Here is a 27,227-nt window from a genome sequence, read left to right as displayed (position 1 = left end):
TCATTAAAAGAAGGCGCATCATTAATTGTGGTTCGTGAAATGTTTGGCCCTTTTTCCTTCACGGTGATTGACTGATGTAAACACAGTCTTTGAAGAGTTACGATGCCCTGTTTGTGAACCAGTCATCTATAATTATCTCTCCCACATTCTTCTGTCCCACTCTCTCCCAGTAGCATTCATTTCCTTCAATAGCTTATAGTTAAATAAGAAAAACTTCACAAATAGCTTTACAAATCTATTAACAGACATTTGGAAAAATAAACACAGGTACTGTATTATTAGGGGGAAAAAGATAAAGGATGTAACTGTTCAGGAAAGTCATCTGCTGTGAGGAGGCTTCTTTCCTTTTATGCTTTGGAGCTCTAGTGTAATTTTCTATCTCACTAGAATCTAATATTACATAATGTTTAAAATATTCAGCTATTTGTACTTGCTATTTCTGAAATGTAGTTTCTTTCCTTGCATAAATCCATCCTGCTATATCTCCAATGAACTATCATGCACAGCCGTGCAAAAATCCCGCAAGAATGAGCAACATGGACAGACAGTCCCAGACTACATATAACAACCTTGAATAGCTCAGAAAATGTCACATTAGTTTAGTATGTCTCAGAAATAACCTACAGGAATGGCTTTGTTTTCTCTTTAAAATGAAGACCATCTGATTACATTTCCATTGGAGAACCTTAAAATAAATAAATAAATAAATAAATAAATAATCTCATAAATATCAACCTGAAAGGGTTCCATAGTATTTTATCCTTAGCTTACATGACATGTTGGTGAATCTGATTGTTCAACTTATACTAAATATGCATCTTGGTAATTTTCCCTGTGGCGGAGAAGAGCTACGCTTACAAAGTCTTGACAGAAAGAGTGCATGTTTCCAGATGTCTCTCAGCTGCAGTTGAAGTCCACTTAAAATTATTAGATCAAAGAGGTAATAGGATTTAGACTGTATTGTTAAATCTTCCTATGTGATTTGAGACTGGTTCATTTTTTTATAAGTTAATAATACAAATTCCATTTTAATGTATTTGCTTAGTGACGTGACGTAATCAGAAATCATTACATGTTTCATACCAGTAATTGCAGCTTGAGCAGTCTGATGATCAGCCGATGAAAGCAAAGTGATATTAGTTTATTCTGTACCAGACAAGTGACATTATTGTGTCTGAATGGTAAGGGCTCATATAATACAAAATCAATGTGAAGTTTCACATATTTCCAAAATGCTAACTAAAAGCAGAGTTAAGAACTGCCACCTATTATTCAGCTTAAGAAAAATCACTGCCTTACCAGAGTATGCTGCCATGGTGAGAGGGGCTTCTCCTTGTATTTTTTGTCTGTGTCCATTTCATAATTGTTTGGGCAAGTTGCTTGCATGTCTCTTCCTGCTGCCAGCAGCCCATATCTTAGTCCCTCACAGAATCACTGAAGGTCTTGGGCTAGGTGAGTCTTTTAAGATGATCTAGTTCCAACCTCCTGCAACGGACAGGGCTGCCACCCTCCAGCTCAGACTGCCCAAGGCCCCATCCAGCCTGGCCTCGAACACCCCCAGGGATGGGTCATCCACAGCTTATCTGGGCAGCTGTGCCAGTGTCTCACCACATTCATTGTAAGTATTTCCTTTTCTTACCTTGCCTAAACATACCCTCTTTAGTTTAGAGCCATTTCCATTTGTCCTGTCTCCCTTGTAAAGAATTCCATTCCACCTTTTCTGGAGACCCCATTTAAATAATGGAAATCCACCGTAAGTTTTCCTCAGATTCTTCTGTTCCCTGCACAGGCTGAACAACCCCAGTTTTCTCAGCTTCTTTTCATAGGAGAGATGCTCCAGCCCTCTGATTAGTCCTCCTCTGGACCCTCCCAAAAAGGTCCCTATATTTTTTATGCTGTGGGTCTCAGGAGAGCAGAGTAGAAAGGAATAGTCATCTCTCTCGACCTAGTAGCTATGCTTCTTTTGATGCAGCCCAAAATACAGTTGGCTTTTGGGGCTGCAAGCACACATTGCCAGCTCATACTGAGCTTTTCATTCAGAGGTAGCCCCTGTCCTCCCCCATAGGGCTGCTCTCTGCCCACTCATGCTGTGACAAGGAGAGTTAATCAATAGGGTGATGCAGAGGAGGCAGCATCACTCTGTTCTTGGTTTGGTGAGTGAATGTGGTTGTAAATAAAATGACTGGGAGGGAATACTTAGATACGAGGATCTCTGGGAGAAGAGAAGAGAGGGAAGTGAGGAAGCACAGAAGACCATAGAGATAAGGATGTTGTTCTGCCCAAAAGGGTGTTTTGCTTTCTGAGTGTTTTCCCTACCTCTGTCAGGAAACTGACTGAATTTTTCACTTCTCAGCTAAGGGAATCTTCCTCTCAATAACATATGAGAACATCAGGGCTTTGGCTCAGTAGAGCAGGATACAGCCAGAAGAGCTAATCAGCAGTGTTGTCTCATCTCTTGTTTTACATAATTGGCTTTTCTCCTGTTCCATTTCTCCAAAATTGTGTTTGGAGGAAAGCCAAAGGGTGATGAAACCAGAACCTACACCAAAGCATTCTAGTAAAGAATTCCTGTAGGGATGCATTGCACAGGAGCTCAGGAGGGACTTGTGAATTATTGCAGGGCTGAAAGATTGTATGAAATGCAAACAGTGGCATAGATTTGGGCCTTATGAATGTCTGGGATTGGGGAACATGTGGAATCCCCATTTCTTTAGGCCTTATACAATTATGCACAATTCAATTGCTTCTTCATGTCAGCCCCCATATAGTGGAAACAAATACTGCCCCACTCACTATATGTGAAAAACAGTCAATATTATAGCTGTCATGTATTTGTAATGTACAATGAGCACATCAGAAATCAAGAATGATTAGTTCAGCTCAAAAATAGATTCAGCACAAAACTACTACAGGTGCACTTTAAAGTCCTGTGTTTTCATTACAGAGCTGTAAGATCTGTTCTGATATAAAGGATATTCTCTTTCCTTAACTTGATAAGTTAGTAACAGTGTTACGCTTTTCTGAAAGACAACAGAAAACTCACTGGATTAAAAGATAATCTGGCATGTGTGGAATTGGCATAAAAATATTCTCTGTATATTTCACTTTCCATTTATATCTGTGTACCTACAGACTACTGTGATGCCATTTTTCATTATGATATGTTAGTCTATGTTTCAAAGAAATTAGAGTTGAATATATAGATCTTTTCTGATGGATTTTAATTCAAACAATTTGATCTTTATAGGTGTTTCTACAGTTACTGCTATGAATTTTATGCCATGCTGCAATGAAATACTGGGGTTATGCTAGATACTTCTGTGGAAATGTTAACTTAGTAATCACAGTGGTGGCTGAAAAAACTGTGCATGTTTTTAATATATACTATTTCTAAAGGGGTAAATACCAGGACAATGAATGTCCACATAGCACATTATCAGTATGTAGTTTACCATTTTTACATGGTTGTTCTTTCCAGAAGGAAGGATATTGAAATATATTTGGAGAATGACAGCAAGGATAGTATAAGATAACAAATGGCTTCCATGAGACAAAATATTTCACAAATGCTTCATCTGAAGGGGGAAAAGAAGAAAAAAAAAAAAAAAAAAAAAAAAAAAAAAAAAAAAGGAAAGGAAAGGAAAAAAAAAGAAAAAAAAAAGAGTTTTCTTGAAAACTATGTCATGAAGAGGATAGATGAGCATTTCCTTTCATAAAGAAGGGAACAAATCCACCTACAGCAGAGAAAAGGGCAATATGGATGATGAAAGTTCAGTCAGGAGATGTGTGTACCCACAAAGCAACTAGAACACATAGAAACCACAATAATGCATGAAGTTTGTAGGGAAAGAATTAGTTGCTAGCTTAGAAATACATAGGAAAAGTACATTCACCAAGATCTTGTTTAGGATACTTCCAGGTGACACAGCAGTGGGCCAAGGAAACCCATTATCTGTTCCATTTGGACTGCTATTGCTTAAAAATATTTATTTATTTATTTAAATAATTCTATCCTCATGACAAATTTGTTAAAATCTTAAGTATTTTTTCTAAAGGAACATCATAAATGAAGTCAATAGGCTTAATTCTTTTGTACTGATGCCAGTACTCATAAGAAGACAATGGGGAACATTTTAAATGTACTCTTCATAGTACATCCTTCATTTTAAATAGCTTTTCACTAGAATTTCCCCCTTGAACATCCATAGACTTCCACGGTCTTGAAGAAGTCTGTGAGAACTTCGATATCTACATCAGTTCTTGGATCTAAGCATTCTCCCTGGGTATTTTTGTAGGATATTTTATCTTCCGACTTATTTATCCAATAGCATGATAATGATGTTCAATCACATATGTTTGGTATATATAATATTTTTAAAAGACACAAAGCACAAGTATATATTTGCTAGCAAGGATGTACACTTTTCTATTAACTTCTGCTAAGAATGTCAGATAGAATGCTTAAACTTATGATCTGCTAGATGAACAGTTCCTGGTAATTGTTTCTTCTAAGTACAGTATAAAAGTTACATCTAGTAAATAATTAAAACGTTCAATTCTGTAACATCAGTCTGTAGTAAAAAATGACTGCATTCTATGTCCTCCCACTCTGTACTAAATACTGCTTGATTTCCAAGACAGTTCAGCATTGTTCTTAGAACAATTCTGATGATAAAATGTTTGTGGAATCACAAGATCAAATTACATATAAATATATCTATGTTGATCTAAGACCTAATAGACAGCCTGTAAGATGTCACTATTAATAAACATGTGCTTGAAACAAAAACATTTTGCGCAATCTAATGATACATATAGCTTATTATGCAGAGAGGTCAAATCATAATACTTCGAGCTAGCCATAGAACTGGTAATATTGCTTATATTTGAGATGAGGGGTATAACATGCCTTGAGTACAGCTAGGAACAAGTCTGTGTTGAAGCATTGCCATTGTTTCCACTAACCTAGCTATAAAAGTTTACTGATAAAATGTCCTTTCTCAGAGACAGCGAGATTTCCGAAAGTACCCTTTTAATTAAAGTACACTAATCACATTAGCTTGCAATAGCACTTCAGTCACCATATGCTCCTTCAGATACTGTCTGTAATTGATTTCAGTTATTCTCCACTGCCTGTCCAGCTGCTCTGGCCCACTGAGAGGCAGAGAAAAGCTTGCAACAATTCTCTTGCTCCAAACCTGTTTTACAACCTGGTTATTTGGAAATCAAGAAAGCTGGGAAGCAGAGGGTTAGAACTTTCCAATTCTGCCCTACTGGGAAAAAAAAAAAAAAAAAAAAAAAAAAAAAAAAAAAAAGTTACAGAGTTACAGAACTGAAGAACTGAAGACTGAAGGGCTTGGAAAGGACTTCTAGAGATCCTCAAGTCCTCAAGTCCAACCACCCAGCTAAAGCCTATACTAAGTTGCAAGTTGCACAGGGAAGTGTCCAGGTGGGTTTTGAGTATATCTGCAGAAAAGGAGACTCCACAAACCCAGCGAGCATCCTGTTCCAGTGTTTTGTCACTCACAATAAACAAGTTCTTCCTCGTGTTTGTATGGAACATCCTGTGTTCCAGTTTCTGCCCACTGCCTCTTGTCCTATTGCTGCATGATGCCAAAATGTCTGCCCCAATTGACTTGATTCCTTCACCTTAGATGTTTATAAGCAGTGATGAGATCTCCTCTCAGGTTTCCCTTTTCCAGAATAAACAGTCTCAGATCTCTCAACCTTTCCTTGTACAGGAGATACTCTAGACCCTCAGTCATCTTTTTGCCCTCCACTTTACTCTCTCTATATTTTTTAAACTGAGGAGCCCAGAACTGGACACAGCATTCCAGATGTGGCCTCACCAGGGCAGAGCAGAGAGTACACTTTTTAAAAATAGCTTTAATTCAGAGGTCAGCAGTTAAGCATTCCAGCTACAACACATGGTAAATATGCTAGAATTTATTTTCCTGAAAAAGTTATTTTCTGATTTCATTTCTAATATTTGTTCTCCTGCATAAGGAGTCCATACTGAACTCACTGCTAACTACTATTTCAGAGTTTGTCTCACTTATAGTGATCTGTGTTGAATATGTTAATAATGTGTTAATAATTTGCAGAATTAAATGTGAAGCGTCCACTTCTCTGAAAGTGTTGTCCATATTATAGGCTGCAACATAGAAGAAAATATACTATCTTTGCTTTATATAACCTGTCTTTGCTTATTGTGTGTTGTTTTACTTCCCATTAAAATACTTGTGTTGCTTTTGTATTAGTATTCTCATTACCAAAGAGAATTATAATAAGCACCTTTAGAAGCACCATGTTAAAGACAGTCATACTCTCCTGCAATGGCATATGCTGACAGTATCCTATAAATAGTGCCACTAAGTGATATATGCAAATAAATTCTTTGTGTTAATTTCTAAAGAGAAGATGCATCTTCTACCCCTAGCATTTCACTTTGTTGTCTGATTTGAATTTCTACTCAGTTATCCAAATTATCTGATGTCTCTTGTCCACTCTTGTTTTCTCTATCCTCCCAACCAAACCCAACTCCTTTGTGTTAAAATGCTAGCAGTCTTTTTCTGCTGAGTCCCTGTTTACATTCTCTACCTCATTGAGCTGCTTATGACCTGTGTTCCTGACGCTGCAACTTCCTCTGCCTTTTCCATTCTACACAGACCACCTCTGATCTGATTCTGTGCTCAAGAGACCATACAGGTTGTGCTTGGAAGCATTTCATACTCAGTTACTTAGTGAATTGCAGTAATATTACTCATGGATCGTAGTTTCATTGGAACAGAATATGTCTAAATGCATAGCTTGTTCCAAAAGCAGTGTCTTCTACTTGTTTCCATGGAATCAATGGCAGATACAAAAAACACAATAACAATTTGATAGAGTGGATTATCAGCTACAAAACATCATTTTTCAACCTGTTTCAAATTCTAAGCTTATACCACTGTGCATCTACTCAACGTCAACCATCCTGGGTTCACAAGAGCTAGGTAGGATATTTTAATGCTTGTATCTATCTGTGCAGTAGGTGGACAGCTTGTTTTATATGCATGAAATGGAAATCTCACTGAAAAGGAGAGGAGGACATGTATCCATATGTAGAAGTAGAGAGGAATTCATCCAAACTTACTTACAGGGGGAAAAAAAGTAAAAATACTAGTTTTTGTTTAATGCTTGAAATAGTCATTGATTTTAAAATGTATAATTACTTATTAAAAACAAAAACAAAAACAAACAAAAAAAAAAAGCTAAATGCTTTTCATATAGAATGCTCTTCAGGGTTGATATCACATGGGTAATCATGGGCACTCAATTACATGGGTCATTCAATTAATCCCTGAATTCTCAGATGTTCAAGTTGCATTTCATATTACTGATTTTTAATTAAGCTGAAAGCAGTGCTTGTCTCTGAAAGACAAAGATTTGTGTTTATAACTTTCTGAAAAGTTATGTTGTTTATTACAGTACAGCAAATGTGGTGAGAAACAGCGACAAACCCTGGCTTGTCTGGAAGAATGTCGTTGTTGATTAATCATAATATATTTCAGCTGTGTATGGATTTCTGGGTTGCCCTGTAAACACACTGCTTTCATTCTTTGGAGATTAACAATCTCTCTTGTGTGCTCAGGTTCCCTCTAGTTTAGTACACTGTTTCTTTTGAAGGATTTATTTTCCCAGTTTGAACTTTAAGGACTCAGAGCACCTTATCACACTTTCATAAGCTTGCTTTCTGAGGGGGAGCAACAAGGGGAAAAAAGCCTGTCACAGTTTGTGCCAGTCAAATCCAAGTGCTCAGGGGATTTGTTTTTCTTTTGGCGTCAGATCAGATGTTCAAATGAAGGGGTGTATTGGGGCTGCAAGCGCATGTCCACCAGATCCTTAACAAGGCTAATCCTGCAGAAGTGCATTGCAAGCAGCTCATGGGCACAAGGGCTCTGCTCTCCTGCCATCCCTGTAGACAGGCTGAATGCCTTGCTCAGGGAGCAAACACCGAAGTCTTGTTAGCAATGACCAGCAGCAGTGAAATGTCGACAGCAGAGTTTGCTCTGGGATAGACTTAGACACCAAGCGTGATGACCAGGTAAAAAAAGAGGGGGGCAAAAAGTATCTTTGTGGGATTTTACAGATAGCTGACAGAGGTGTTTTATTGAGAGATTCAAGCTACAAGTAAACTAAATCTAAGTGTGGCATGTACTTCAGGAATTTACTGTGGACTCTGCATTGTTTTATGAATTAACACTGAAGGCATGCTTGTGTAAAGAAAAAGAAAAAGAAAAAAAAAAAAAGATACAGGAGATAACCTTTTTATTCTACTTTTATTGCAGTTACTTTTCTAAACTTTTTAAACTTTTTCCAATGATAAAAAAGAGTTTAATGTAGACCATTTGGTAATTATCTTGTTAATTTCCTCAAATTATTCTAATTCCTCTTTGAAGTCCCCACTGCAAGTGACAAAATTATTATTATACCTAAATATTATACCTCCAAGTCTTGTACACTGCAAATGTTCTCCATGACAGAACAATATCTGACATGGAGCAGTAAAAATAGATGCTTTCTTTTTAGTTTGTAATAACTTTGAAATGAGAAAATCATATATTGGTATGCTTTATCTGTCAGGTAGGATGGTATATTCTTTGAAATCTAAAACTGAAGTCTTCTTCCCTCGATATGAAAAATGGACTTTTTTAATCAGGCTATTATTTTTTAGTTTTATGTTTGAAGAAATGTGATGAATATTCCAATTATTACGTTAGGCAGATATGGGTTTCTTTTTTACATAGACAGAGAGTATGAAAGAGTACAACTCTTATGTTACCTTTCTGCAAATACTTTTGATGTTTAAATGAGTTGAGTTAGAGGTCATCTTTTAAAATGATGCTTTAGGTCTGTGTAGCAAGTAAATTCACCAAGGTAAACTGCAGAGAAAGTTATTGAATTAATGCATTTAATGAAAGCCATTTCCAGGGATTCTTTGCAACATGGATGAGAATAATGGTGTAGAAGTTCTCCTTTTGGATGTCAGGAAGAAAAGTTAGCAAAAAACCTGTTCATTCTTTCTAGAGAAGATGAAGGATGTCATAAACACATAGTTATTGGTAAAACAAACATGCAATAAGGTATGTTGGCCTTAGTCAGTAAGTGTCCTTTCCTCATCAAGTTACTATATATGTGCAACACAGGAGATTCGTAAGTACACAGTTTCTTAGCACTGCCTTCATAGGGCAGTATAGAACACTTGTGTACTCTAGAGACTGAGAGTAAGAGATTTCAAGAATAGCTGGTAGATACTGGAAAGAATGTAATTTCAGTTGTTAGAATTACGTTGCTTGAATAATAATTGTAACTTCCTTTTTTCTATGCAACACACAGCATAATATACAATATAATAAGAAAAACCTTAGTTTTCCCACATAGCTTCAAATGTTCTGCATTGAGTGGGTCAAATGAAGTTCTTGGAGTCCATGTTGAATGTCTTGACAAATCTAGAAACTTATTTCTTGAGAAGCCTTTCTTTGCCTGAAAAGACCATCAGATTGAAAAAATGTTCAATATAATATACAGTGTTGTGATTATTATTAGTCCTATAGGCTTTCCAGTGATTAGAAGTTATAATTTTAAAATTCAAGGTAATCTTCCCTGTGCATACTATGACATTTTAGTGGTGTCTACCTTCCTTGCAAAACATGAAGTTGAACAGATTTTTCAAATAAAAATGAGAGTTGAGAGAAGCTAAAATGTTGGTAAATAACATGAGTAATCAAATTTTTATGCACCGTGAGTGAGACGTAAGGCATGTAATTATGAATTGTTAGTATGGTACTTTATATTACTGTTTTAATTGACTCCAAGAAATTTCCAAAGTTCACAGGGATTCCCAAAAATCCCAGAAACACATGCTTCTGCCTTTAAAAATGATAGTAGGCTACAGAGCTATCTAACAAAAACACATTACGTAGTGAGCGTGGAATTTTATAAAGTCTGTTTCATATTTTATTTTTTCACAAAAGCAAGGTGATTAGATTTCATTTAAATAATCTCATTTCACTTTACTTAATTCTCAAGTGGCTTTTTCATAGTTCCTCTAGTTTTTTTAAGCTGCGCACTTAAATAGGTAATTTTGTTATTTTACTATCTTTTATAAAATCTACTTTTTTGTAATAAATTTTTAAGGGAAAATTTCAGTGTATCTGCTTGTTAAATGAAATAATTTATGAATGGAGGCTGAGCTGAGGGAAATTATTTAATTTCCTGAGAGTATCTGGGCAAGATCAGGAAGTGGAATTAACTGACATAGTTGCATTTAACTTAGTTTCGTAACTTACATAAACTGGTCATCTAACAGTTAATGTATTCTGTTAATTTATCAGAGCTTTTTTGTATTGTGTTTTGGAAATGAATCTCTTTTGTTGTTTTTTGGGTGTTTTTTTGTTTGTTTTGTTTTTCCTGCTGGAATGTGAACATACTAAACTATATTTTCTAGCTCTGTGCTAAACAGCCACACTAGTACTGATACTAAAAATTACAAAGTAGTCATGGTGCTATCAATTTTATTTTGAGATTTTTCTCTAGTTTCTGAGATTCTTTTTTTATTTGAGTTGTGTCAGTATATTTGCAAAGTCTTTTTGATAAACAGCTGTGATTGTCTCTCCTGTGCAGAAAGATAATAATAATTTACAGTTTGATGTATTTCTTCTCCTGTGGTTGCCTTTATGAGAATGTAATTGACAGCATAAAAGTCAATTGGCAAGTGAAGAAAAAAAAAAAAGAAATTACGACCTTCTATTGAGTGTTGTAGAGAAGGAAACCACAAGTTTGAGTTTGCAACTCATGTACTGCATTAATGCAAAGTCAGCAAGCTTTTCTTCTATGTTTTACATTTTTTCTTCAAAGGTACTGTAAGCTGTGTTTAGCAAACAGACCTTAATGCATTTTCTTTCCCTTTTTAGGCACAGAAATCATGGATAGAAAGAGCTTTCTACAAGAGAGAATGTGTTCATATCATACCCAGCACCAAAGACCCCCATAGGTAATTACATGATACTTGCAAGAAAATGAAGCCAATTACAAGAAAGTATCTTGCATATATACATGTGTATATATGTAGATAAAAATAGTTTGTAATGTCATATTTAATCATAATTGATTGAATTACAGATGGAGGTGGATTCCTATGAGTACTGTTCCTTTACATTTCAAAACATACTTCATCAATAAGAGACATGGAAGGTCATCAGTGTCTGTGTTTAATTTAGAAACATAAAATCACTAAGGTTGGAAAAGACCTCTAAGATTGTCCAGTTGGTGGATATCACCGATATTTCCCACTAAACCACATCCTTCAGTGCAATGTCTAAATGTTCCTTAAGCACCTCCAGTGTCAGTGACTCCACCACCTCCCTGGGCAGCCCATTCCAGCACTCAACCACTTCCCCAGAGAATTATTTCCTAGCATCCAACGTGAATTTCCCTGTGCCAGGGAAATATTCTTCAAGTATTTGAAACAAAATATTGCCAAATATATATATACAGAAAATTGTGGTGAACTGCCAACTTTAAATACCTGCTAGTGCATGCAAAAGACGATTATCAACCTAATGTCATCTGAGGACATAGAAAATGTTATTGAAATATATGATAATGCAAACAAAATATAGAAAGAAATCTTCGTGTCTGTACTGTATTGGTTTGGGATAGCAAAAATGAGCGGAGTTGAAAGGTTTTTGAAGGGGAAGATGTATCAGCTGTTTATTATGTCTTGCTTATGTATATGCATATGGTAATAGATTAATCCTTGTTTAATATCTTAGGTGTTGCTGTGGGCGTCTAATAGGTCAACATGTTGGACTGACTCCGAGTATCTCCGTTATCCAAAATGAGAAAAATGAAAGCAGGCTTACTCGCAATGACATCCAGTCAGAGAAGTGGTCCATCAGCAAGCACACGCAGCTCAGCCCAACGGATGCTTTTGGAACCATTGAGTTCCAGGGAGGAGGCCACTCAAATAAAGCCATGGTAATCATGATTTTCTCTTAAATAATGTTACTAGCTGGGGGAAAAAAAGAACAAACATAAACATTCCTGAATAATCAACAGCATTCTTTCTTAATTTCATTTTGAATTATTATTTAGTGTAAAAGTGTACAATACATTATTACGTATTGTGTTCCAAAGAACTTGTGAACAGAAGGAAATATAAAAGCTATAGGGCAGCATAGAAGGGGCTACTTTTGTAATAACCAAAGACATGCTAACATGCAGTTATCTTAATTTTCTTTCAGTAACCCCCTGTCTCTCTTTTTCTGAATAGTATTAGAATTCAGCTGTGACTTCCTTTCACTGGATGTGTCTGCAAGGCTGACAAATTTGAAATAGATCTCCATAGAATTCCTCCAGACATATGTTGAAGGATAGACCAGTTAGACTTACTTGCTTATCTTCCAGTGAAATAAGAGACGTACCAGTGTGTAAGCAAAGAACTGAGAAATACTTGTATTGGTACAGATTTACTTGATCAAAGAAGTCAGTATTATGACTCATTTCTAATACAATTTTATGAAGCAATACCAAAGTATGTTAATCTGAATGCATTTTTCCATTAAGTGAGAGAAGCTTTCAGTACCCACACTAACCTATGCATGTATTTCTACATAGCATTTCATGAAATGAAGAATGTATCTGGCTATAGCTAAACTGCAGTTCCTGTGGCCTTGGAAACTGAAAGCAAGCCTGTATCTAGCATGCTGTGGCTAAGACAGTGCTTTGGGCAGCTGTGAGCATAGAGCCAGAACCCACAGGTGCTCTCTGGAATAACCTGCCCAGCAACCTAGTGCTGTCTTCTTTTCCTGTGTACTACCTTGCAGGACTCTCAGGACTGTTGTATTACTAGAAGGATTAGAGATGATGGCAGGCTCAATACTGCACTATGAAGAGCCTGGTGTTTTGCTCAGTTGTGTATGTGGTGGATAGAGGTGGAAATATTATTTGGATGACCAGTTTCGTTCACCTAGATGGATGGACTCTGCTGTTCAAAAACAGAAAACACTGTTGACCCAAGAAATAATCATCAAATTAGGTCATTTCCTTGCAAATATCATAGACACCCTATGTTCAGAAGTTAACTAATCACCTAAAAATCTGTAAGGTGGTTGCTAGACAGAGAATATGATTCAGCAAATAACATTTAGACTGAACAAAATTGACACCCTCCTTGGCACCAATATGAAACAAACCATGCTGTTGGATCTTTTAAGGACTGGGAATAAAGCAGAATGCTTTTCAACAAAAATGAGGTAGATTCAGAGAAGTCGTTACCATCGTGCTATTATCTTTATATGATTACATTATTTTAAGCTCTTTATGACAAAGAATAATCAGTAGAGCTTTCTGAGTGATATACTTGAAGAGCTCTTCAAAGCAATGAACTGCCCTAGGCATTTGAGGCAGCTGTGTACTAATTAGGAGTTTAGGGAAAGTGTTGATATTAATTGCATTACAAGATCTCCGGTCTTCTCAGTTGGGACCATGGTACCATAAGAGAACAGGAGATGTTTCAGACTCAGATGAATGTATGTGAAATAAAACTAAGTCAACATAAACAACAGAAAAACCTTGACACAGAGAGCAGTCAGGATTACAAACAAACAAAAATAAAACCATGAAGTATTTAGAAAAGAGAAGACAAAAGCAGTTTAAAGATCTCGGAGATCTAAATAATTTAAAAAATCAAGGAAAAATATAGATGAAACATTTACTGCTTGAAAAACTCTGGTTTTATCTTAATAGTTCTAGAATCAGGAAGATGATTTTGTCTGTGATCCATTCATTAAACCTCACCTGGAGTGTAGGAACAAAATTCTTCACTAATTAAATATCTCTTCAAAAGCTCCAAAAATTCAATAATTCTGCCACTGGGAAAAGTGCGTCAAATTTAGCATTTCTCTAAAAATCTCTGAAAGGGTGTCTCATTTGATTAACATTAGTGATGCCTAAAGCATAAATAAGGAGGTTTGCAAAACTTTAATGACATGTTTTTTAAGTAAGTAACAATAATGAATAACAATTATTTGGATAATAACTGTAATATTAATAATATTAATATTAATAAAAATCAAACTTTGCTATATAATAGTGTGTTTCGCACTAAAAATAGTGTTAAGGTGTCTTTATTATCATAGTTCCAGTACTACACATTATTGCAGAGTAGATTTTAGTCAAATCTGGCTAACTAGGTGTTGCAGTTTTATTAACAGAAAATAAATGAAAATTCTGTCTCTGAATTTGCTGGACACAAGATCTTTCCCATAATAAGCAACAAACTTATCAAAAAAGGTTTTCTCTTTCCATATTTTAAAACCCAAGTGCAGCAAGCATGGAACATAAATCAAGTGGAGAAGGGAGGAATGGAGGGAAGGATTGGACACAGCACATGAAAAATAAATCTTTGTTCTTTTCTAAAATTAGACTACTTAGTTATTTTCTAATTACTGGATATCAAATATCACTATAGCATAAAAGCTGTTTTTCCTAATAGTCATGTTAAGAAGTAGGTTAATTATATGCCTGTTGCCTAAAAGAATAAACTTATAAATCAGCAAGATTTAGCAAGATAACCAAGATCAAGCAAAGCCTTGGGGAAGAACTTTTGTTTATTTTAGTTTCTGAAATGGATGCCTATGCCTAAAATTTTTATGTGTGATAAACACAGAACAGAAGCGCACCATCTTGTTCTGCGTGAAGAGCAAATCTAGTAGCTTTTTCTGAATCAAGACTACAAGAAATGAGATGGCATTTTGTAACAGAACCAACTGTGACCTTAAATTTCTAATTGGGAACTGGTACCTATAATTTAAGCAACAGATCAGTAGATATTAGACCAACAGATGGTTATTTCCTCCACTGAAAATAATAGAATTAGATTTTATTAATACATGTATGAATTTGATAGAAAATATAAATTTTTGCATGTAAGTTATAGTACTTTGCACTCCTAATTTTGAGCTAAAAATGCAGTACAATCTTATAGCAGTTGCCACGAGACTACTAAAATAATGTCTCCAGTTGGGAAAAAAGGCACAGTTTTCACAGCAGGTATAGATTGGAATAAAACAGTAAAGAGAATTTCAGATTTCTATATTTATCAATCAATCATCTCTTGCTTTCTGTATAAAAGGCTTATCCCATTAATGTTTAAGAAATACATTTAATGATTTTACTGTTCATGTTTCAGTGTTTTTATAGCCAATTTTCAGTTCTGGCAACTGTAAATGTTATCTTCATGTACAGCTGAGAACAGAGAAAGATATGTTGATACACAAACCTTTTCAATAGCCTTTGCAATAAATCAGTGAGTTTAAAAGAAATGACAGAGAAAACTAGTAAAGTGGTTCATGAAATAGCACACATGATTTCCTCTAACTACATACTAGCAATTTATTAACCTCTCTCTGAAAGTAATTATTAAAATAAAGTGACAGAATGCATTCCAATTATGAGTAATAATCAGAGTGTTCAAAAGAGAGACATTTTGCTCATGCATTCACTAGGTTAAGCTATTTTGCTGTGATGCTGACTCTTGTTAAAAATGTGTAAAAAGCACGTTAAAAGCCATGAGTGTTGTGAAAATGTAGAGATAATCCTTTAAATCACATAACTCACCAAAAAAACAAACAAACAAACAAAACAAACAAAACCAGCAGTTTTTGTTGTTGTTTTTGTTTTTTTCTTGGTTTTTTTGTTTGCTTGTTTTTGTTACAGTTAATTTATTTTCAAAGGGCACTTAAAAGAATTCAAAAGAATGTGTCATAGATGAAGAAAAATGGAGAATATCACAGGAAGGCCATATAAACCAATGGTGCTCCTTCCATGGGATGCTTAATGGAACTTAGAGAAGGCCTTCAGATGTTAAGGAGAAAATTAACATACAAGGAGCCAGTCTGATTTTGGCCTAAGTTACAGTTTTGCTATTGAATTTAGTGAGAATATGGTCAGACCTATTTTCTGTGAAAGTTACACTTGGAGGGATCAATCTTTAGCTTGTAGAACTATGCAGTGGTGGAATCTTGTCTGAGATGGGAAATATCCACCCAGTCTTTGCTCACATCAAGGAGGGCCAGAAGAGAAGTGTTGGATTGCCTGCCAGATCACAGTATGTTGTCTGAAGATATTTTCCTTGATGAAATAAAATCAGTCTTTATTCTGAATCTTTCCGTTCCTGTGACTCTCATTTGCTGTTATGCACCATGTACTTTCATAAGATGGCTGTTCTTGAGTAATAGTCATATTTTTACCACTCCTTGACTTTTGCACTAGGTCATTGGAGTCCAACTTGTGAACACTGCTGTTAGATGGGTAATAGGCATGGTTATTTTCCAGGAAACAGTTTGATAAAAGAATGAAAAAGTGTTGGCATTAAATGGTGCCCTTGCTGACAGCCTTGGTGCTAGTTTTGGTAATGCGTGGGCAAGACAAACAGGATGATCTTTCATTTTATGGTCATGTGTTGAAATCAGTCAAGTCTGTCAGGGTATAAAAAGACACTAAAGAATAAAAAAAAAAAAAAAAAAAAAAAAAAAACAGTTACTGCATGGGTTATATAATATACAAGTGATATCGTTGATACCTTCATTCCAGTAGCAGACAGAATGACACTGTGGCCTCTGCTTTCCAAAAATGTCTTTTGGTCATTAGTGATATGAATTTACTTTGTCTAATTATCTGCTTAAAACTCACAGTTTGACTTTGCCACGAGCACACTGAGGTGGCAATGATTCCGAAATGTAATCTCCATGCTTAGACCAGGGTAGTGTTTTTGTGCATGCCCAAAGGCTGGTGTTTCTCTGTCAATGACTGTAGTGTAATGAGTACTAGCACTTTTCAGGGTCAGTTGTCTTTAGGGCCAAGGTAAAGGGAATAAGTATTAAGTCACTTAACACCTCTCCAGTGTGTTAAAATTTTGGCAGCTCCTGAATCCTAAGCAAGACCATTACTCTCATCATCTGATCTGGTCAGTGAGATTTTCCCATGCTGGTGCTTGAAAGGGAGCTGATGATGATACAGTTAATTTATAGAAGCTCAGGTGTACCATACTCTATGCCAAACATCATTACTGTATGCTGTTTGTCTTGTAGCTGTTAAGAACATGTATAACAACTGTAGTGAACATTACTGATGTACTGGAACAAATACAGATTCACATGCTCATCTTTCAGTTTGGCTGTGTCCCACTTGCTTTCCTCAGGTGATTTGTACAGTGGGTTTCTGCTTCCAGAAATGCTGGAAATGGCTATTCATTCTTTCTTGAAAAAAAAGCCCTGGATATTATCAATTTCTTCTGGAAAAAAAAAAAAAAAAAAAAAAAAAAAAAAAAAAAAGTTGAGTCTATATTTCTTACCAAACTGGAAAGATGTCCACCTAACTATCATGTGCTTACTTAAGCAGAAAAATCTTACGGCTATAAGTATGAGTAGACATGATAAAAAGGGACAAAGGGATTACATTGTATATGTGGATATTATATTATTTGTCATGCTGCAATGAGTAATGTAGATCTGGACATTCCTGTATCTGAAAACAAAGGTCCCTATTTTATGTACCTGATGGCTGTGCTGACAAATTATCAGGGGAAAAAATCTTTAAATAACTGTATAGGTATTGGTTCAAACAGGCATTTGATAGGTTATTGGCTTTTGATTACCTACCTTATTTGATAAAAGTGGTCCTTCCAAATCTTACAAGCTATAGTTTTACATTGTCTTTTATAACCCCTTGGTGTTGTATAAAAAACCCTCAAAAAAAAATCTGTCATGGCACAAGTTTTGTGAAACTATTCATACATCAGCAATGAAAAGAGTGGGGACAAGAGAAGGGCTTACCAGGCAGAGAGAGGTCTATGTGCAGTGTAGTGGGACTGTAGAGAATTTGAAGACAGTTGCTACCTTTGAGCCCACACACACAGATGGACATGTTCTCCCTTGGGACAAAATACTGCAGATGTGACACTGAAGAGCCAAGATCTGGAAATGTGTAAATGTGTTTAAAAGTAATTTTAGGGGGCCTGTGCTTTGTCAGGCAAATTCCTGAATATTTACAAATTAGTCTGTAAGTTATAAGTCAGCATTCATTCATTTGAAAAGTACCTGTTTCATAGTCTTGCTCACTTTAAACTTATACATACCTGAATAACCAAACTTGTTTCTGTTACTTCCTGTGTTTTGAGTGTTTGATTTATTTAATTCACAATTCACAATTGTGACTGGGTTGTTTTTGTCAGACTACTTAAATGTTTCCATTTTCTACATCATTAATTTCAAGACATACAGCTATTAAACATTTCTAAGCACATAGATAACAATTCATAATCTCCTAAAAGGAAGTGAAAAAAAGAGTGTTCCATTATCGCTAGTAGCCTACTTTTCTACAAAAATCTGCAAAAATTACCAGCTTTGCAAATAGTTAACGCCTTTGTTGCGAAGTCTGACTTTTTTCTATGTTCTGCTAGGCATAGGTCATATGCATTATGCATCACTAAGTATAACCAACCTTTTCTTTTTCTTTTCCACTGCCCCTATTTCGACAGTATGTACGTGTGTCCTTTGACACAAAGCCTGACCTTCTTCTGCACCTGATGACCAAAGAGTGGCAGCTTGAGCTCCCAAAACTTCTCATCTCTGTGCATGGGGGCCTTCAGAATTTTGAACTTCAGCCAAAGCTCAAGCAAGTCTTTGGGAAAGGCCTCATTAAGGCTGCTATGACAACTGGAGCATGGATATTCACTGGAGGAGTAAACACAGGTAACAGCAAACTTGAAATGAAATCACAGTGGCATCTGTGAGATTTCATCAGTCTGACAGAAAAAATAAAAAAAAAAAAAATAGGGGTGATCAGATTAGGTAAACATGGTTTGCTTTATTTTATTAGTGCCAACGGTATTATGTGTAAACATGAAAATGCCAAGTTTATATCAGTCTGGCAGCTACCAAGGAATACAAGGTTCACTTAAATGGGAAAAGCACACTGGGGAGATGAAAATAAAGCCTCCTGTAAGGCTGTTATGTTATTAGTGAAGATTTGGCAAGGTCAACAGTCACCTACAGAGACAGAGTATTAACCAGAAGCTCAAGAAGTCAAACTTGTATTGCATAAAACAAAAAACATTTTTATCCAGAAAAGATATTTCATTTTCTCCTATAAATCTGAAATGCTGATAGAAAAAAAAAAAAAAAAAAAAAAAAAAAAAAAAGTTGATGTGATAGAAAATTTTACTGTGAATAAGTATCACTTTTTCATTTCTTGAAGACCTATATTTTCCTATTACCCCTGGAGCAAGGGAGATAATATTGCCATTTGTATTCAAAGTTGAATACATCTGTAATATACCATATGGGCCTTCTAATAACACAAGACAGCAGCTGGCTCAACTCTTCTGTGAGACAGAGCATCAGTTTGAGGAATAATCTTCTAAACCTAGTTCCCTTGATAAATAAATGTTGGGAATTAGCTTCCCAGCTATCCTCCCTGCAGGAGACAGAGGGAGGGAGTCAGGAAAAAAGCAAAGATTTCTGCTAAAGATAAATGCAAAGTTTTGAGCCAGGACTGATGTACTTGTCAATTCTTGCTATTCTTATTTGCTGCAGTAACACAATAATTTATTACTTCAGTAATCCCACAGAGTGTATTCTCTTACTGTCTATGGAATATATTGTAATCACTCTATCATGCATCAGTTTTAATGCTTTGGGGACTAAATTTTATGTATTTGAATATGTGTGCTAATCGAGAGTCTTGGGCTATTTAGATTCCAGGGCAAATAAGATTTAAGACAATGGTTGGTTTTATCATATCAGTAATACAAACAGAAAAGAAGAGGCCTAACTTATGATCTGTTAGATAAATAAGTGTCTGTGTTACACATGTGTAGTTACATCCCTCATGACCGCAGAACAAGGAAGAACATCAGGTTAAATTTTGACCTCTGTACTGCGGTAACAATAACTGTGTTAGTTGCCCAGTACTGTTGTGATGACATTGGCAAAGACAGATACATTTTTAGTTTAAAAACATATTAGAAAACTGTAGAAGTTGCACGCTCACACATGCAGTGTACACACCACATGAACACTGGAAATCATCCTACAGAAATTTTATAAGGAACAACCAAATACAGTGTTTGCACTTAGTAAACACTATTATTTCAAAGCATCATAGCTGTGAATGCCAGAACAGTGCAAATAAATCAGAAAAGTCAACATTGTTACTGCTGAAAATGATTTTTTTTTTTCCATGTAATCTAAGGTGACCTACTCAAATCAATTAATTTCAGGTCGTGATGTGTTATTATAAAAAGGCATAATTTTGTGTTCTTGGATATCTCTGATTACTACTTCTGAATGATGTAGCAGAACACCAGGTTGTTTCAGGTCTAGGTTTTCAAATTATATAGGTGGAAATTAAGTGTTTTATCTCTGTGTGAAATTGTAAGAAAGTAAGATTTTTTCTCTCTACTCAGTTCTGTTTGTATTGAATTTTTACATCAGATTTCACTCGAGGAGTATAATTGAAAAACCCTGAAATGCTTCCATCGTGTTGTGAGTCAGTGTGCTAGGGATGGTACATATCTAACTATAAACATGATTGGTAAAGAACTTAAGCAAGTTGCTCAGAATATTCATGCTGTATTGAAAGTTGAGTGTCCTAAATAGCTGAATTTCTTGTTCTCTGGGATATAGTTTAAATTATAGATGATTCCTTCACGAGGACAGAGTGGTTGTTTCTTTTTCTTTTTATACCACTGGAAGGAAACACACACAAGAACTTAAATGTTTTGGCTCTTTCTTTTTTACATGCTACATTTAAAGTGCAGATAAGCTTGACTAGAATTTTACCTACTGTGTGACTGTTACATTTACAATCCAGTTATTTTAAAATTCATGGAATCAGAAAAAAGAAGCTCAGAGAGACTGAGTAACAGATAACAACCACAGCAAATCCACAGGTCTGCCGCAGTGCAGCTGGATACAGTGGATAAATAAATAGATGGACAGATAGATAAATAAATAAATTATTGATACACAGGCCAAAAACTGATTTTGTGAAAATGGAGGAGGAATGGATTATGTCCTCTGCACTAGGATACATCTGGAACATGGACAAAGTACATCAAAAAGTGTACAAAGCAGGAGTATCAGAAAGTACAGGAAAGAAACAGGGAGCAGTCATTCTCTACTAATTTCTGTTTTTCTTTCTGATCCTCAAGTGATTGTGAATTTTTGCAAAAAATGTCTGTCGAGATCACTACATAGCAGTGAAAGGATTTTATTCCTTTATTTCGACACACAGTGTCCTCATCTTTCTTTTTCCATTTTTGTGCTTGTTACTGTGTTTGGGAAGGATACATATATCGTGTGTCTGCTTGCATGCATGTGTGTTTGTGAACACAAGTGCAGATAAGCAAGTTACAGTCAGCTCTCGTTGTTTCTCCTATTATTTCTAGGCCTGTGTAAATATTTTTCCTGCTATCTCATTTAATAATTTTGTAGATTAGATAAAACAAACATACAATAGAATAATAATATTACTATAATAATAATCAGTGAAAAAATATTCATATCTTGACTGGCAAGCATTAAGTTGTCTTTATTCACATAGGAGGTCCCTAAAAATAGGATGCTTACAATATTATACCATACAAATCCATACCGTACCACATGAATCTATACCAAAATGAACAGATGTGTCATTATTTTTAAATCTCTGTTTTATGCTTTTTTTCCCCCAGGAGTCATTCGACATGTTGGAGATGCACTGAAAGATCATGCCTCAAAATCACGGGGCAAGATCTGCACCATTGGCATAGCTCCCTGGGGGATCGTGGAAAATCAAGAGGATCTGATTGGCAAAGATGTAAGTCTTGTGTGGACATAGATAACCTCCAGTATATATAAACTTTGCAGTTATTTTTCTTTTCTCTCCATCATGAACTTCTTACAGAATAAATGCCTACAACAGCAGAAATCAGTACATAACCAGAGCTTCCACTATGGGTGATCACAATTTTGGCACAGCAACCAAAAAAAAAAAAAAAAAAAAAAAAAAAGAGAGAAAAATAGAAATTTTCAGTACTTTCTAAAACATATTTATTTTTTATTTTAAAATAAATCATGAAGAAAATGTACAAAAGCTTCATCTTTCGATCATTATGCACTGGTCCAATTCATTTTGAAACGGTATTATGATGTATTGGTTTTGTTCATATTTACAGACAGTCTCCCATGCAACATATTCCATCCTATTACTATTTATTACCTCAGCTGAGGAAAGTCTCATAAATATTGGCCATGAGATCAAACCTCAATGAATCATAATACCAGTTACCTTCTAATAGGCCATATTTCTTTCACACAGAAAAATTAAGTACCTTCATTTGAAATAGATGAGTGGCTTCTGACAAATCAAAAATAGTGTTATCAGCATGGAGAAAGGAATAACAGTTAAAAAAAAAAGAACTGAAATAAACATATTTAAGTAAAGTCTTCCATGAGTGCAACCATCATTAGGGCTACAATTAGAGAGTTATCAACAATAGCAAAAGCAGTACTTAAATATATCTGTGGTAGACAGATATATAGCTCAGTGACCCCTGATATTTCCATGAAAAGGCTGATTGGTGGCATCTTGAGTGCATCTTGAGTGTTACTGATTTATATTGGACATGTAATAGTATGCTTACAAATATTGCGTTTCATCTCAATTTTATAATCTAGTGAGGGTACTTCATAAAAGCTTTCTTCAGCTCTTCATAGTCCACTGAGTTGTCTGCAAGCTTTTTGCACTCATTAATTTCAAACCTCTACATGACTCATTTTGAGGTAGGCCACTTGTTACTAAATCTTCTTAGTGATTAGTTGTTGTAAAAATTAACCTTTCTTTCTTAACACTTTGCCTCCTTTTCTCTATAATTTCCAGTTACTAAACCCTTGAAGAATTTTTTCTCCCATTCAGTGTATGCTTTTTCTTTTGGAACACTTGGTGAGCAAGCATTTTGAAAATCAAAGTTCACTGTGTTGACTGTCTCATTAGAGGTGAATGCTGTGAAATGAACCAAGAAGAGAGAATATAAATAGTACCATAGAAATGTAAAATGAACTGTCATTAAGCATAACACAGAAGGCACAAAAGATTGCGGGGGGGCGGGGGGGAAAGAATGTCAGCCAATAGTGAAAGGCCTGTCGAACTCTAGCATCAGCATGGCTTTATGCCTATATGCACTAAGTCCGGTTAAATTATCATCAAAACTAGGGTGTTATCAAAGCATACCCTCACGGTTTAGAGCAGCATTAGATACAGAAAATAATCATGGAATATAAGTGGAGAGGAGGAGTTTATTTCTGCCAGCGCACATGTCCCAGTACATGCTGCCTCTCCGTGCTTTATGGCACATCAGGTTTGCTCAGCAGAGCTGTGCTTCTGCTAATGCTCCAACATTTGTCTGGCCCGTGTTGCATCTGAAGTCATAGCTGAGAAGCTTTATTACATCTACCATCCAAATCAGTCAGCTCTTGGGTAGCCCAAGGCCTGTCTTCAGACTCGTGAAGATAAGTGGGCAAGCATATTACGCAAGACATTATTGTTGTTTATTTGTTACTGTGACAGCTAAAAGTCCCTGAGGAGACTAATTTTACTCTGATATTGTAGAAGCAATACAGCAGAAAATAGTGCCCAGCTTAACACACTTAGATTCTAATTTAAAAACAAAGCACACAAGAGAAAGTTAGACTGTTGCCTTATTTCCAATTTTCTAATACAAAAACTGAGAAAGTAACGTTGCTTGCTTAATCTTGTGGAAAACTTGTATTGCAGCCATTCTTCCCTTTACACATGGAGACATTTTTCCACCTGAAGAAATGCAGTCTGTGAGTCTCTGTAGCGTGCACGTCATTGAGTTCTTCCCTTGCAGCATCTGTTCAGCTCTCACTTGAGTTTAATTGCTCATCACCACAGAAGGAATGGTGTCTGGGTTAGGAGTGCACTGATTTCAGTACTTGCTCTTTGCTCTGTGAAGTCAACCAAGTCTCATTTTTTAGTCCAGAAAAACTGTTATTACAGTTTTAAGTCAAGATATGCTTTTACTGTTAGACTAAGTGAAGAAAAGAACTTCCCCAGCAATGTGATATGTCATTGATCTGTAGCAATGCTTTAGTATATGGCCTTCTAACTTAAGTAGAATTCCTTGGTTTAGTGATTAAAGGTTTGAAAACAGAAAGGCAAAATGATTCTTCTTTTGATTTCCCTAAAAGGTAAAACTGATCTCCTGTGCTGCCATGCCAAATCACTCCAAAGTCTGTTACCCACTCTTCCATGCCTGCTATAAAAATCTCCGTATGTAGATTCAGTAGGTCAACATAAGAAGAAATTCCTAATTTTTCTACCTTTTTTGTTTGTTTTGTTTGTGTCAGAGTTCTATTTTAGTTGTGAATTATAGTGTTTCTCTCCCCATATTTCTCCACTGATAGTTGACTTACATTCAGCAGTGAGTGCACTGCAAAAGTGAAACTCACGAGATTCTGGAGAAGGCATAATACTTACAGTTTTTATTAAGGGCTCTATCCAGTAGAGAGAAGGTATGGGCAGTCAGCTGAAATCTGCACAGCAGAGCACACAGTACAAAATATAAGTCTTCTTTTTAAACTTGTAGCGTAAATAAATAGCAGTACTGCATGTAAGCAAAAATGTATTAACAGAAAGAAAAATACTTTCACACAGTAGATTACTACATATATACATAACACCCTACCAATTATTACCATATATTATGTAGTATATATATGTAACCATTTTCATGTTCCAGAATAAATTATATTTTTTACTCCCTAGATTTCGAATGTGTACAACAGGATCATTGTCAATATTAGATATTCTTTATGGACTTGTTCAGAACACTAGGGGGAAAAAAAGCACAAAATGAAAAATACACAAGTGATGAGTGTTCTGCTACTTGAAACTTACTCTCCAGTTACAGCTGGCATAATAAAAATGAAAAGTAAAAATGGTCTCCTTCCATATAAGATGTATATTGGACCAATCATAAGTTGAATCCAACCTTACATATTTATTTTGCTAAAAAATAGAAATAGGCTTTCTCATTCTGTGTCTAGTATTATTAAAAACTGTACTTTCATAGCCACCATTTCTTATATCAGCACAGGTGCTGGATTTTATAACTTTAACTGTGTGAGAAAGAATGTTGTCAACAAAGTTTTCTCTGGGATGCTCAAGTAATAGAGCAGATTTCGGTAGTCCTGCCCTACTTGCTAATATTTTCAGTTATTCAGTATTGATTTGGATGGTGAAGTAAGGAGGATATTTCAAAGCTGGAGTGTTGTGTGCAGTTTGGAAGGCCATGTCACAGCATTAAAGTTGTCTGAAGTCAGTGTCATGAACTTCACAAAATCACTGAGACAGTAACTCACTGGGCAGCTTATTCAGGAAAGAGAAGGACCTTCCATATTGCAGTGTATCACCAGGAAATTATTAGAAATTTAAAACTTAATTATTGCAAGTTACAACCTAAGAACGGAATGCTTTTTCAGAAAGATGAGTATTATGTTGAAATTTACAGGTGAGATTTTTATACAACATACGGAATCATTTATTTCTATAACACTACGCATGGGTAAGGCATGTCTGTAGTTTTATGACAAGTCAAACACAAACTGGAAATGTAAAAAATATGTCTAATGTGGAAAGCTTACAGACCTGGGATTGTTTACTGTGTTTTACTGCCAGATTGACACCAGGTTCTGCTCACTCCTTTCTCACTGATCTTGTCAGTAAATACCTCATTATAAATAACTTCATCTTAGTACAACTGTGACAGAACCAATTGCCTTTCATTTTCAGAATATCACCATCTTCCTTCAGATGACTAAAGGTTATCCAAATCAGAAAAAAATATTCATTTATGCATTAAAAAGGCTACATCTTTTCATTTTTACATAGTAAGTCTGGATAATAATGTTAGCCTACAGCATGAAACTCCTTCAAACAGCATGAGACTTCCTTTTCTCTTTCACACATCTCTGTTTTATACTTCAAGAAAGATAAGTTTTGCTTCAACTACTGAAGATTTCAAATTAACAGTAAAAGTTAAGAATCTCAGGCAAGATCTGACTTACTTTGGTAGACAATTTTTCTATTTTTTTTTAAAATATAAATCACTTCTTGTAGTTAAATAGAATTCTGGAATAAGATTATATGTGTCCATGAATAGTTTACAAATTCACTTCACTGTGACTTTTGTATCATGTCAAGGCATCAGTTTCTTTTTCATGTCAGGCTTGAGCCAGCAAGTAATTACTCTAAGGAAAAGTGTAGGGAAGAGAGATTCAGCTCTCATTGCAAGCTATAGTGTGGGAAGCATGCCTGAGGCAAAGCTGGGGACAGTAATATTCGTAGCATATACAGAGGCTTTGGACAGGGATGCTTCTGGGATCCTTTAAATTAAACCAAGAACTGTTTTGTTCCCTGGGGTGTCCCAGAACAGTGGGGCATCAGAAAAGGCATAATTTGAACAACAGCTGCTCAGTCTTTCGTAAGGACAGTTTGCATCTTTCTTCCTCCTTGCACTATTACACTGAACATACTGAGTTTGTTGTAAATGCCTTGTCTGCATCTAGATTTGTGTGTTGGATTGCATGATGTGTGCATGCTTCAACACTGATGGAGGAATGTGTTGAGAGGTGTGGTACAGGCCAGAACACAAGCTTTTTTCTTTTCTTTCACTGCATCAGGTCACCAGCCGATGTCAGTGATCCCCCTTGTCCCCCACCTAGCATCCTCCAGCACATGGTTCATTTATTTTCTGTCACTGATTACCATGTTACGTTTTATCTCGTTGTCCCTCTTGAGATACCTGAAGGTGCTCTTTCTATGATCAGTATCATGTGCCTGTAAGTGTACTAGTGCTTTTAATCCAAGCTTGCTGTCTCCTCAGGCAGCAGAGACAAGCACTGCAGTTGGCCCACCTCCTCACCTATTGACAGCAGAGGGAATAAGTCCTCACCTTGTGCAGTGTGGCTATTGCATCGCAGCATGCTGGTCTTGCAGTTGTTATCCTGTACTTAGAAGGGCTGTCTTGAGCATAAATACTTCCTTTAAACTTTGCAGAAAAAGTTGCCTGGGGACATTATTCCCATCTCTTCATGCAGAAAGAGGATGAAAATTAT

At 35.8% G+C, this 27,227-nt stretch overlaps 1 protein-coding gene across 4 annotated transcripts in view; it reads left to right on the top strand.

Annotated features, from left to right (window-relative positions):
- Positions 1–10,959: 10,959 nt before the first annotated feature.
- The window catches only part of TRPM3 (transient receptor potential cation channel subfamily M member 3), a 123,658-nt gene continuing 107,390 nt past the window's right edge, over positions 10,960–27,227 (top strand). For 2 of the 4 annotated variants that reach the window (XM_072360616.1, XM_072360614.1), the window contains exons 1-4: positions 10,960–11,035; positions 11,817–12,021; positions 18,584–18,797; positions 21,782–21,906. In XM_072360616.1, the coding sequence (XP_072216717.1) occupies positions 12,019–12,021; positions 18,584–18,797; positions 21,782–21,906 (342 nt within the window). In that variant the 5' untranslated portion in view covers positions 10,960–11,035; positions 11,817–12,018. The remainder of the gene's footprint in view (positions 11,036–11,816; positions 12,022–18,583; positions 18,798–21,781; positions 21,907–27,227) is intronic. The other 2 variants (XM_072360617.1, XM_072360615.1) reach the window with 1 other exon arrangement.

This window comes from Excalfactoria chinensis, chromosome Z (genome assembly GCF_039878825.1).
Source record: "Excalfactoria chinensis isolate bCotChi1 chromosome Z, bCotChi1.hap2, whole genome shotgun sequence".
Taxonomy (NCBI): domain Eukaryota; kingdom Metazoa; phylum Chordata; class Aves; order Galliformes; family Phasianidae; genus Excalfactoria; species Excalfactoria chinensis.
The sequence above is the reverse complement of the archived record's forward strand: the minus strand, read 5'-3'. Positions and strand labels throughout refer to the sequence as shown.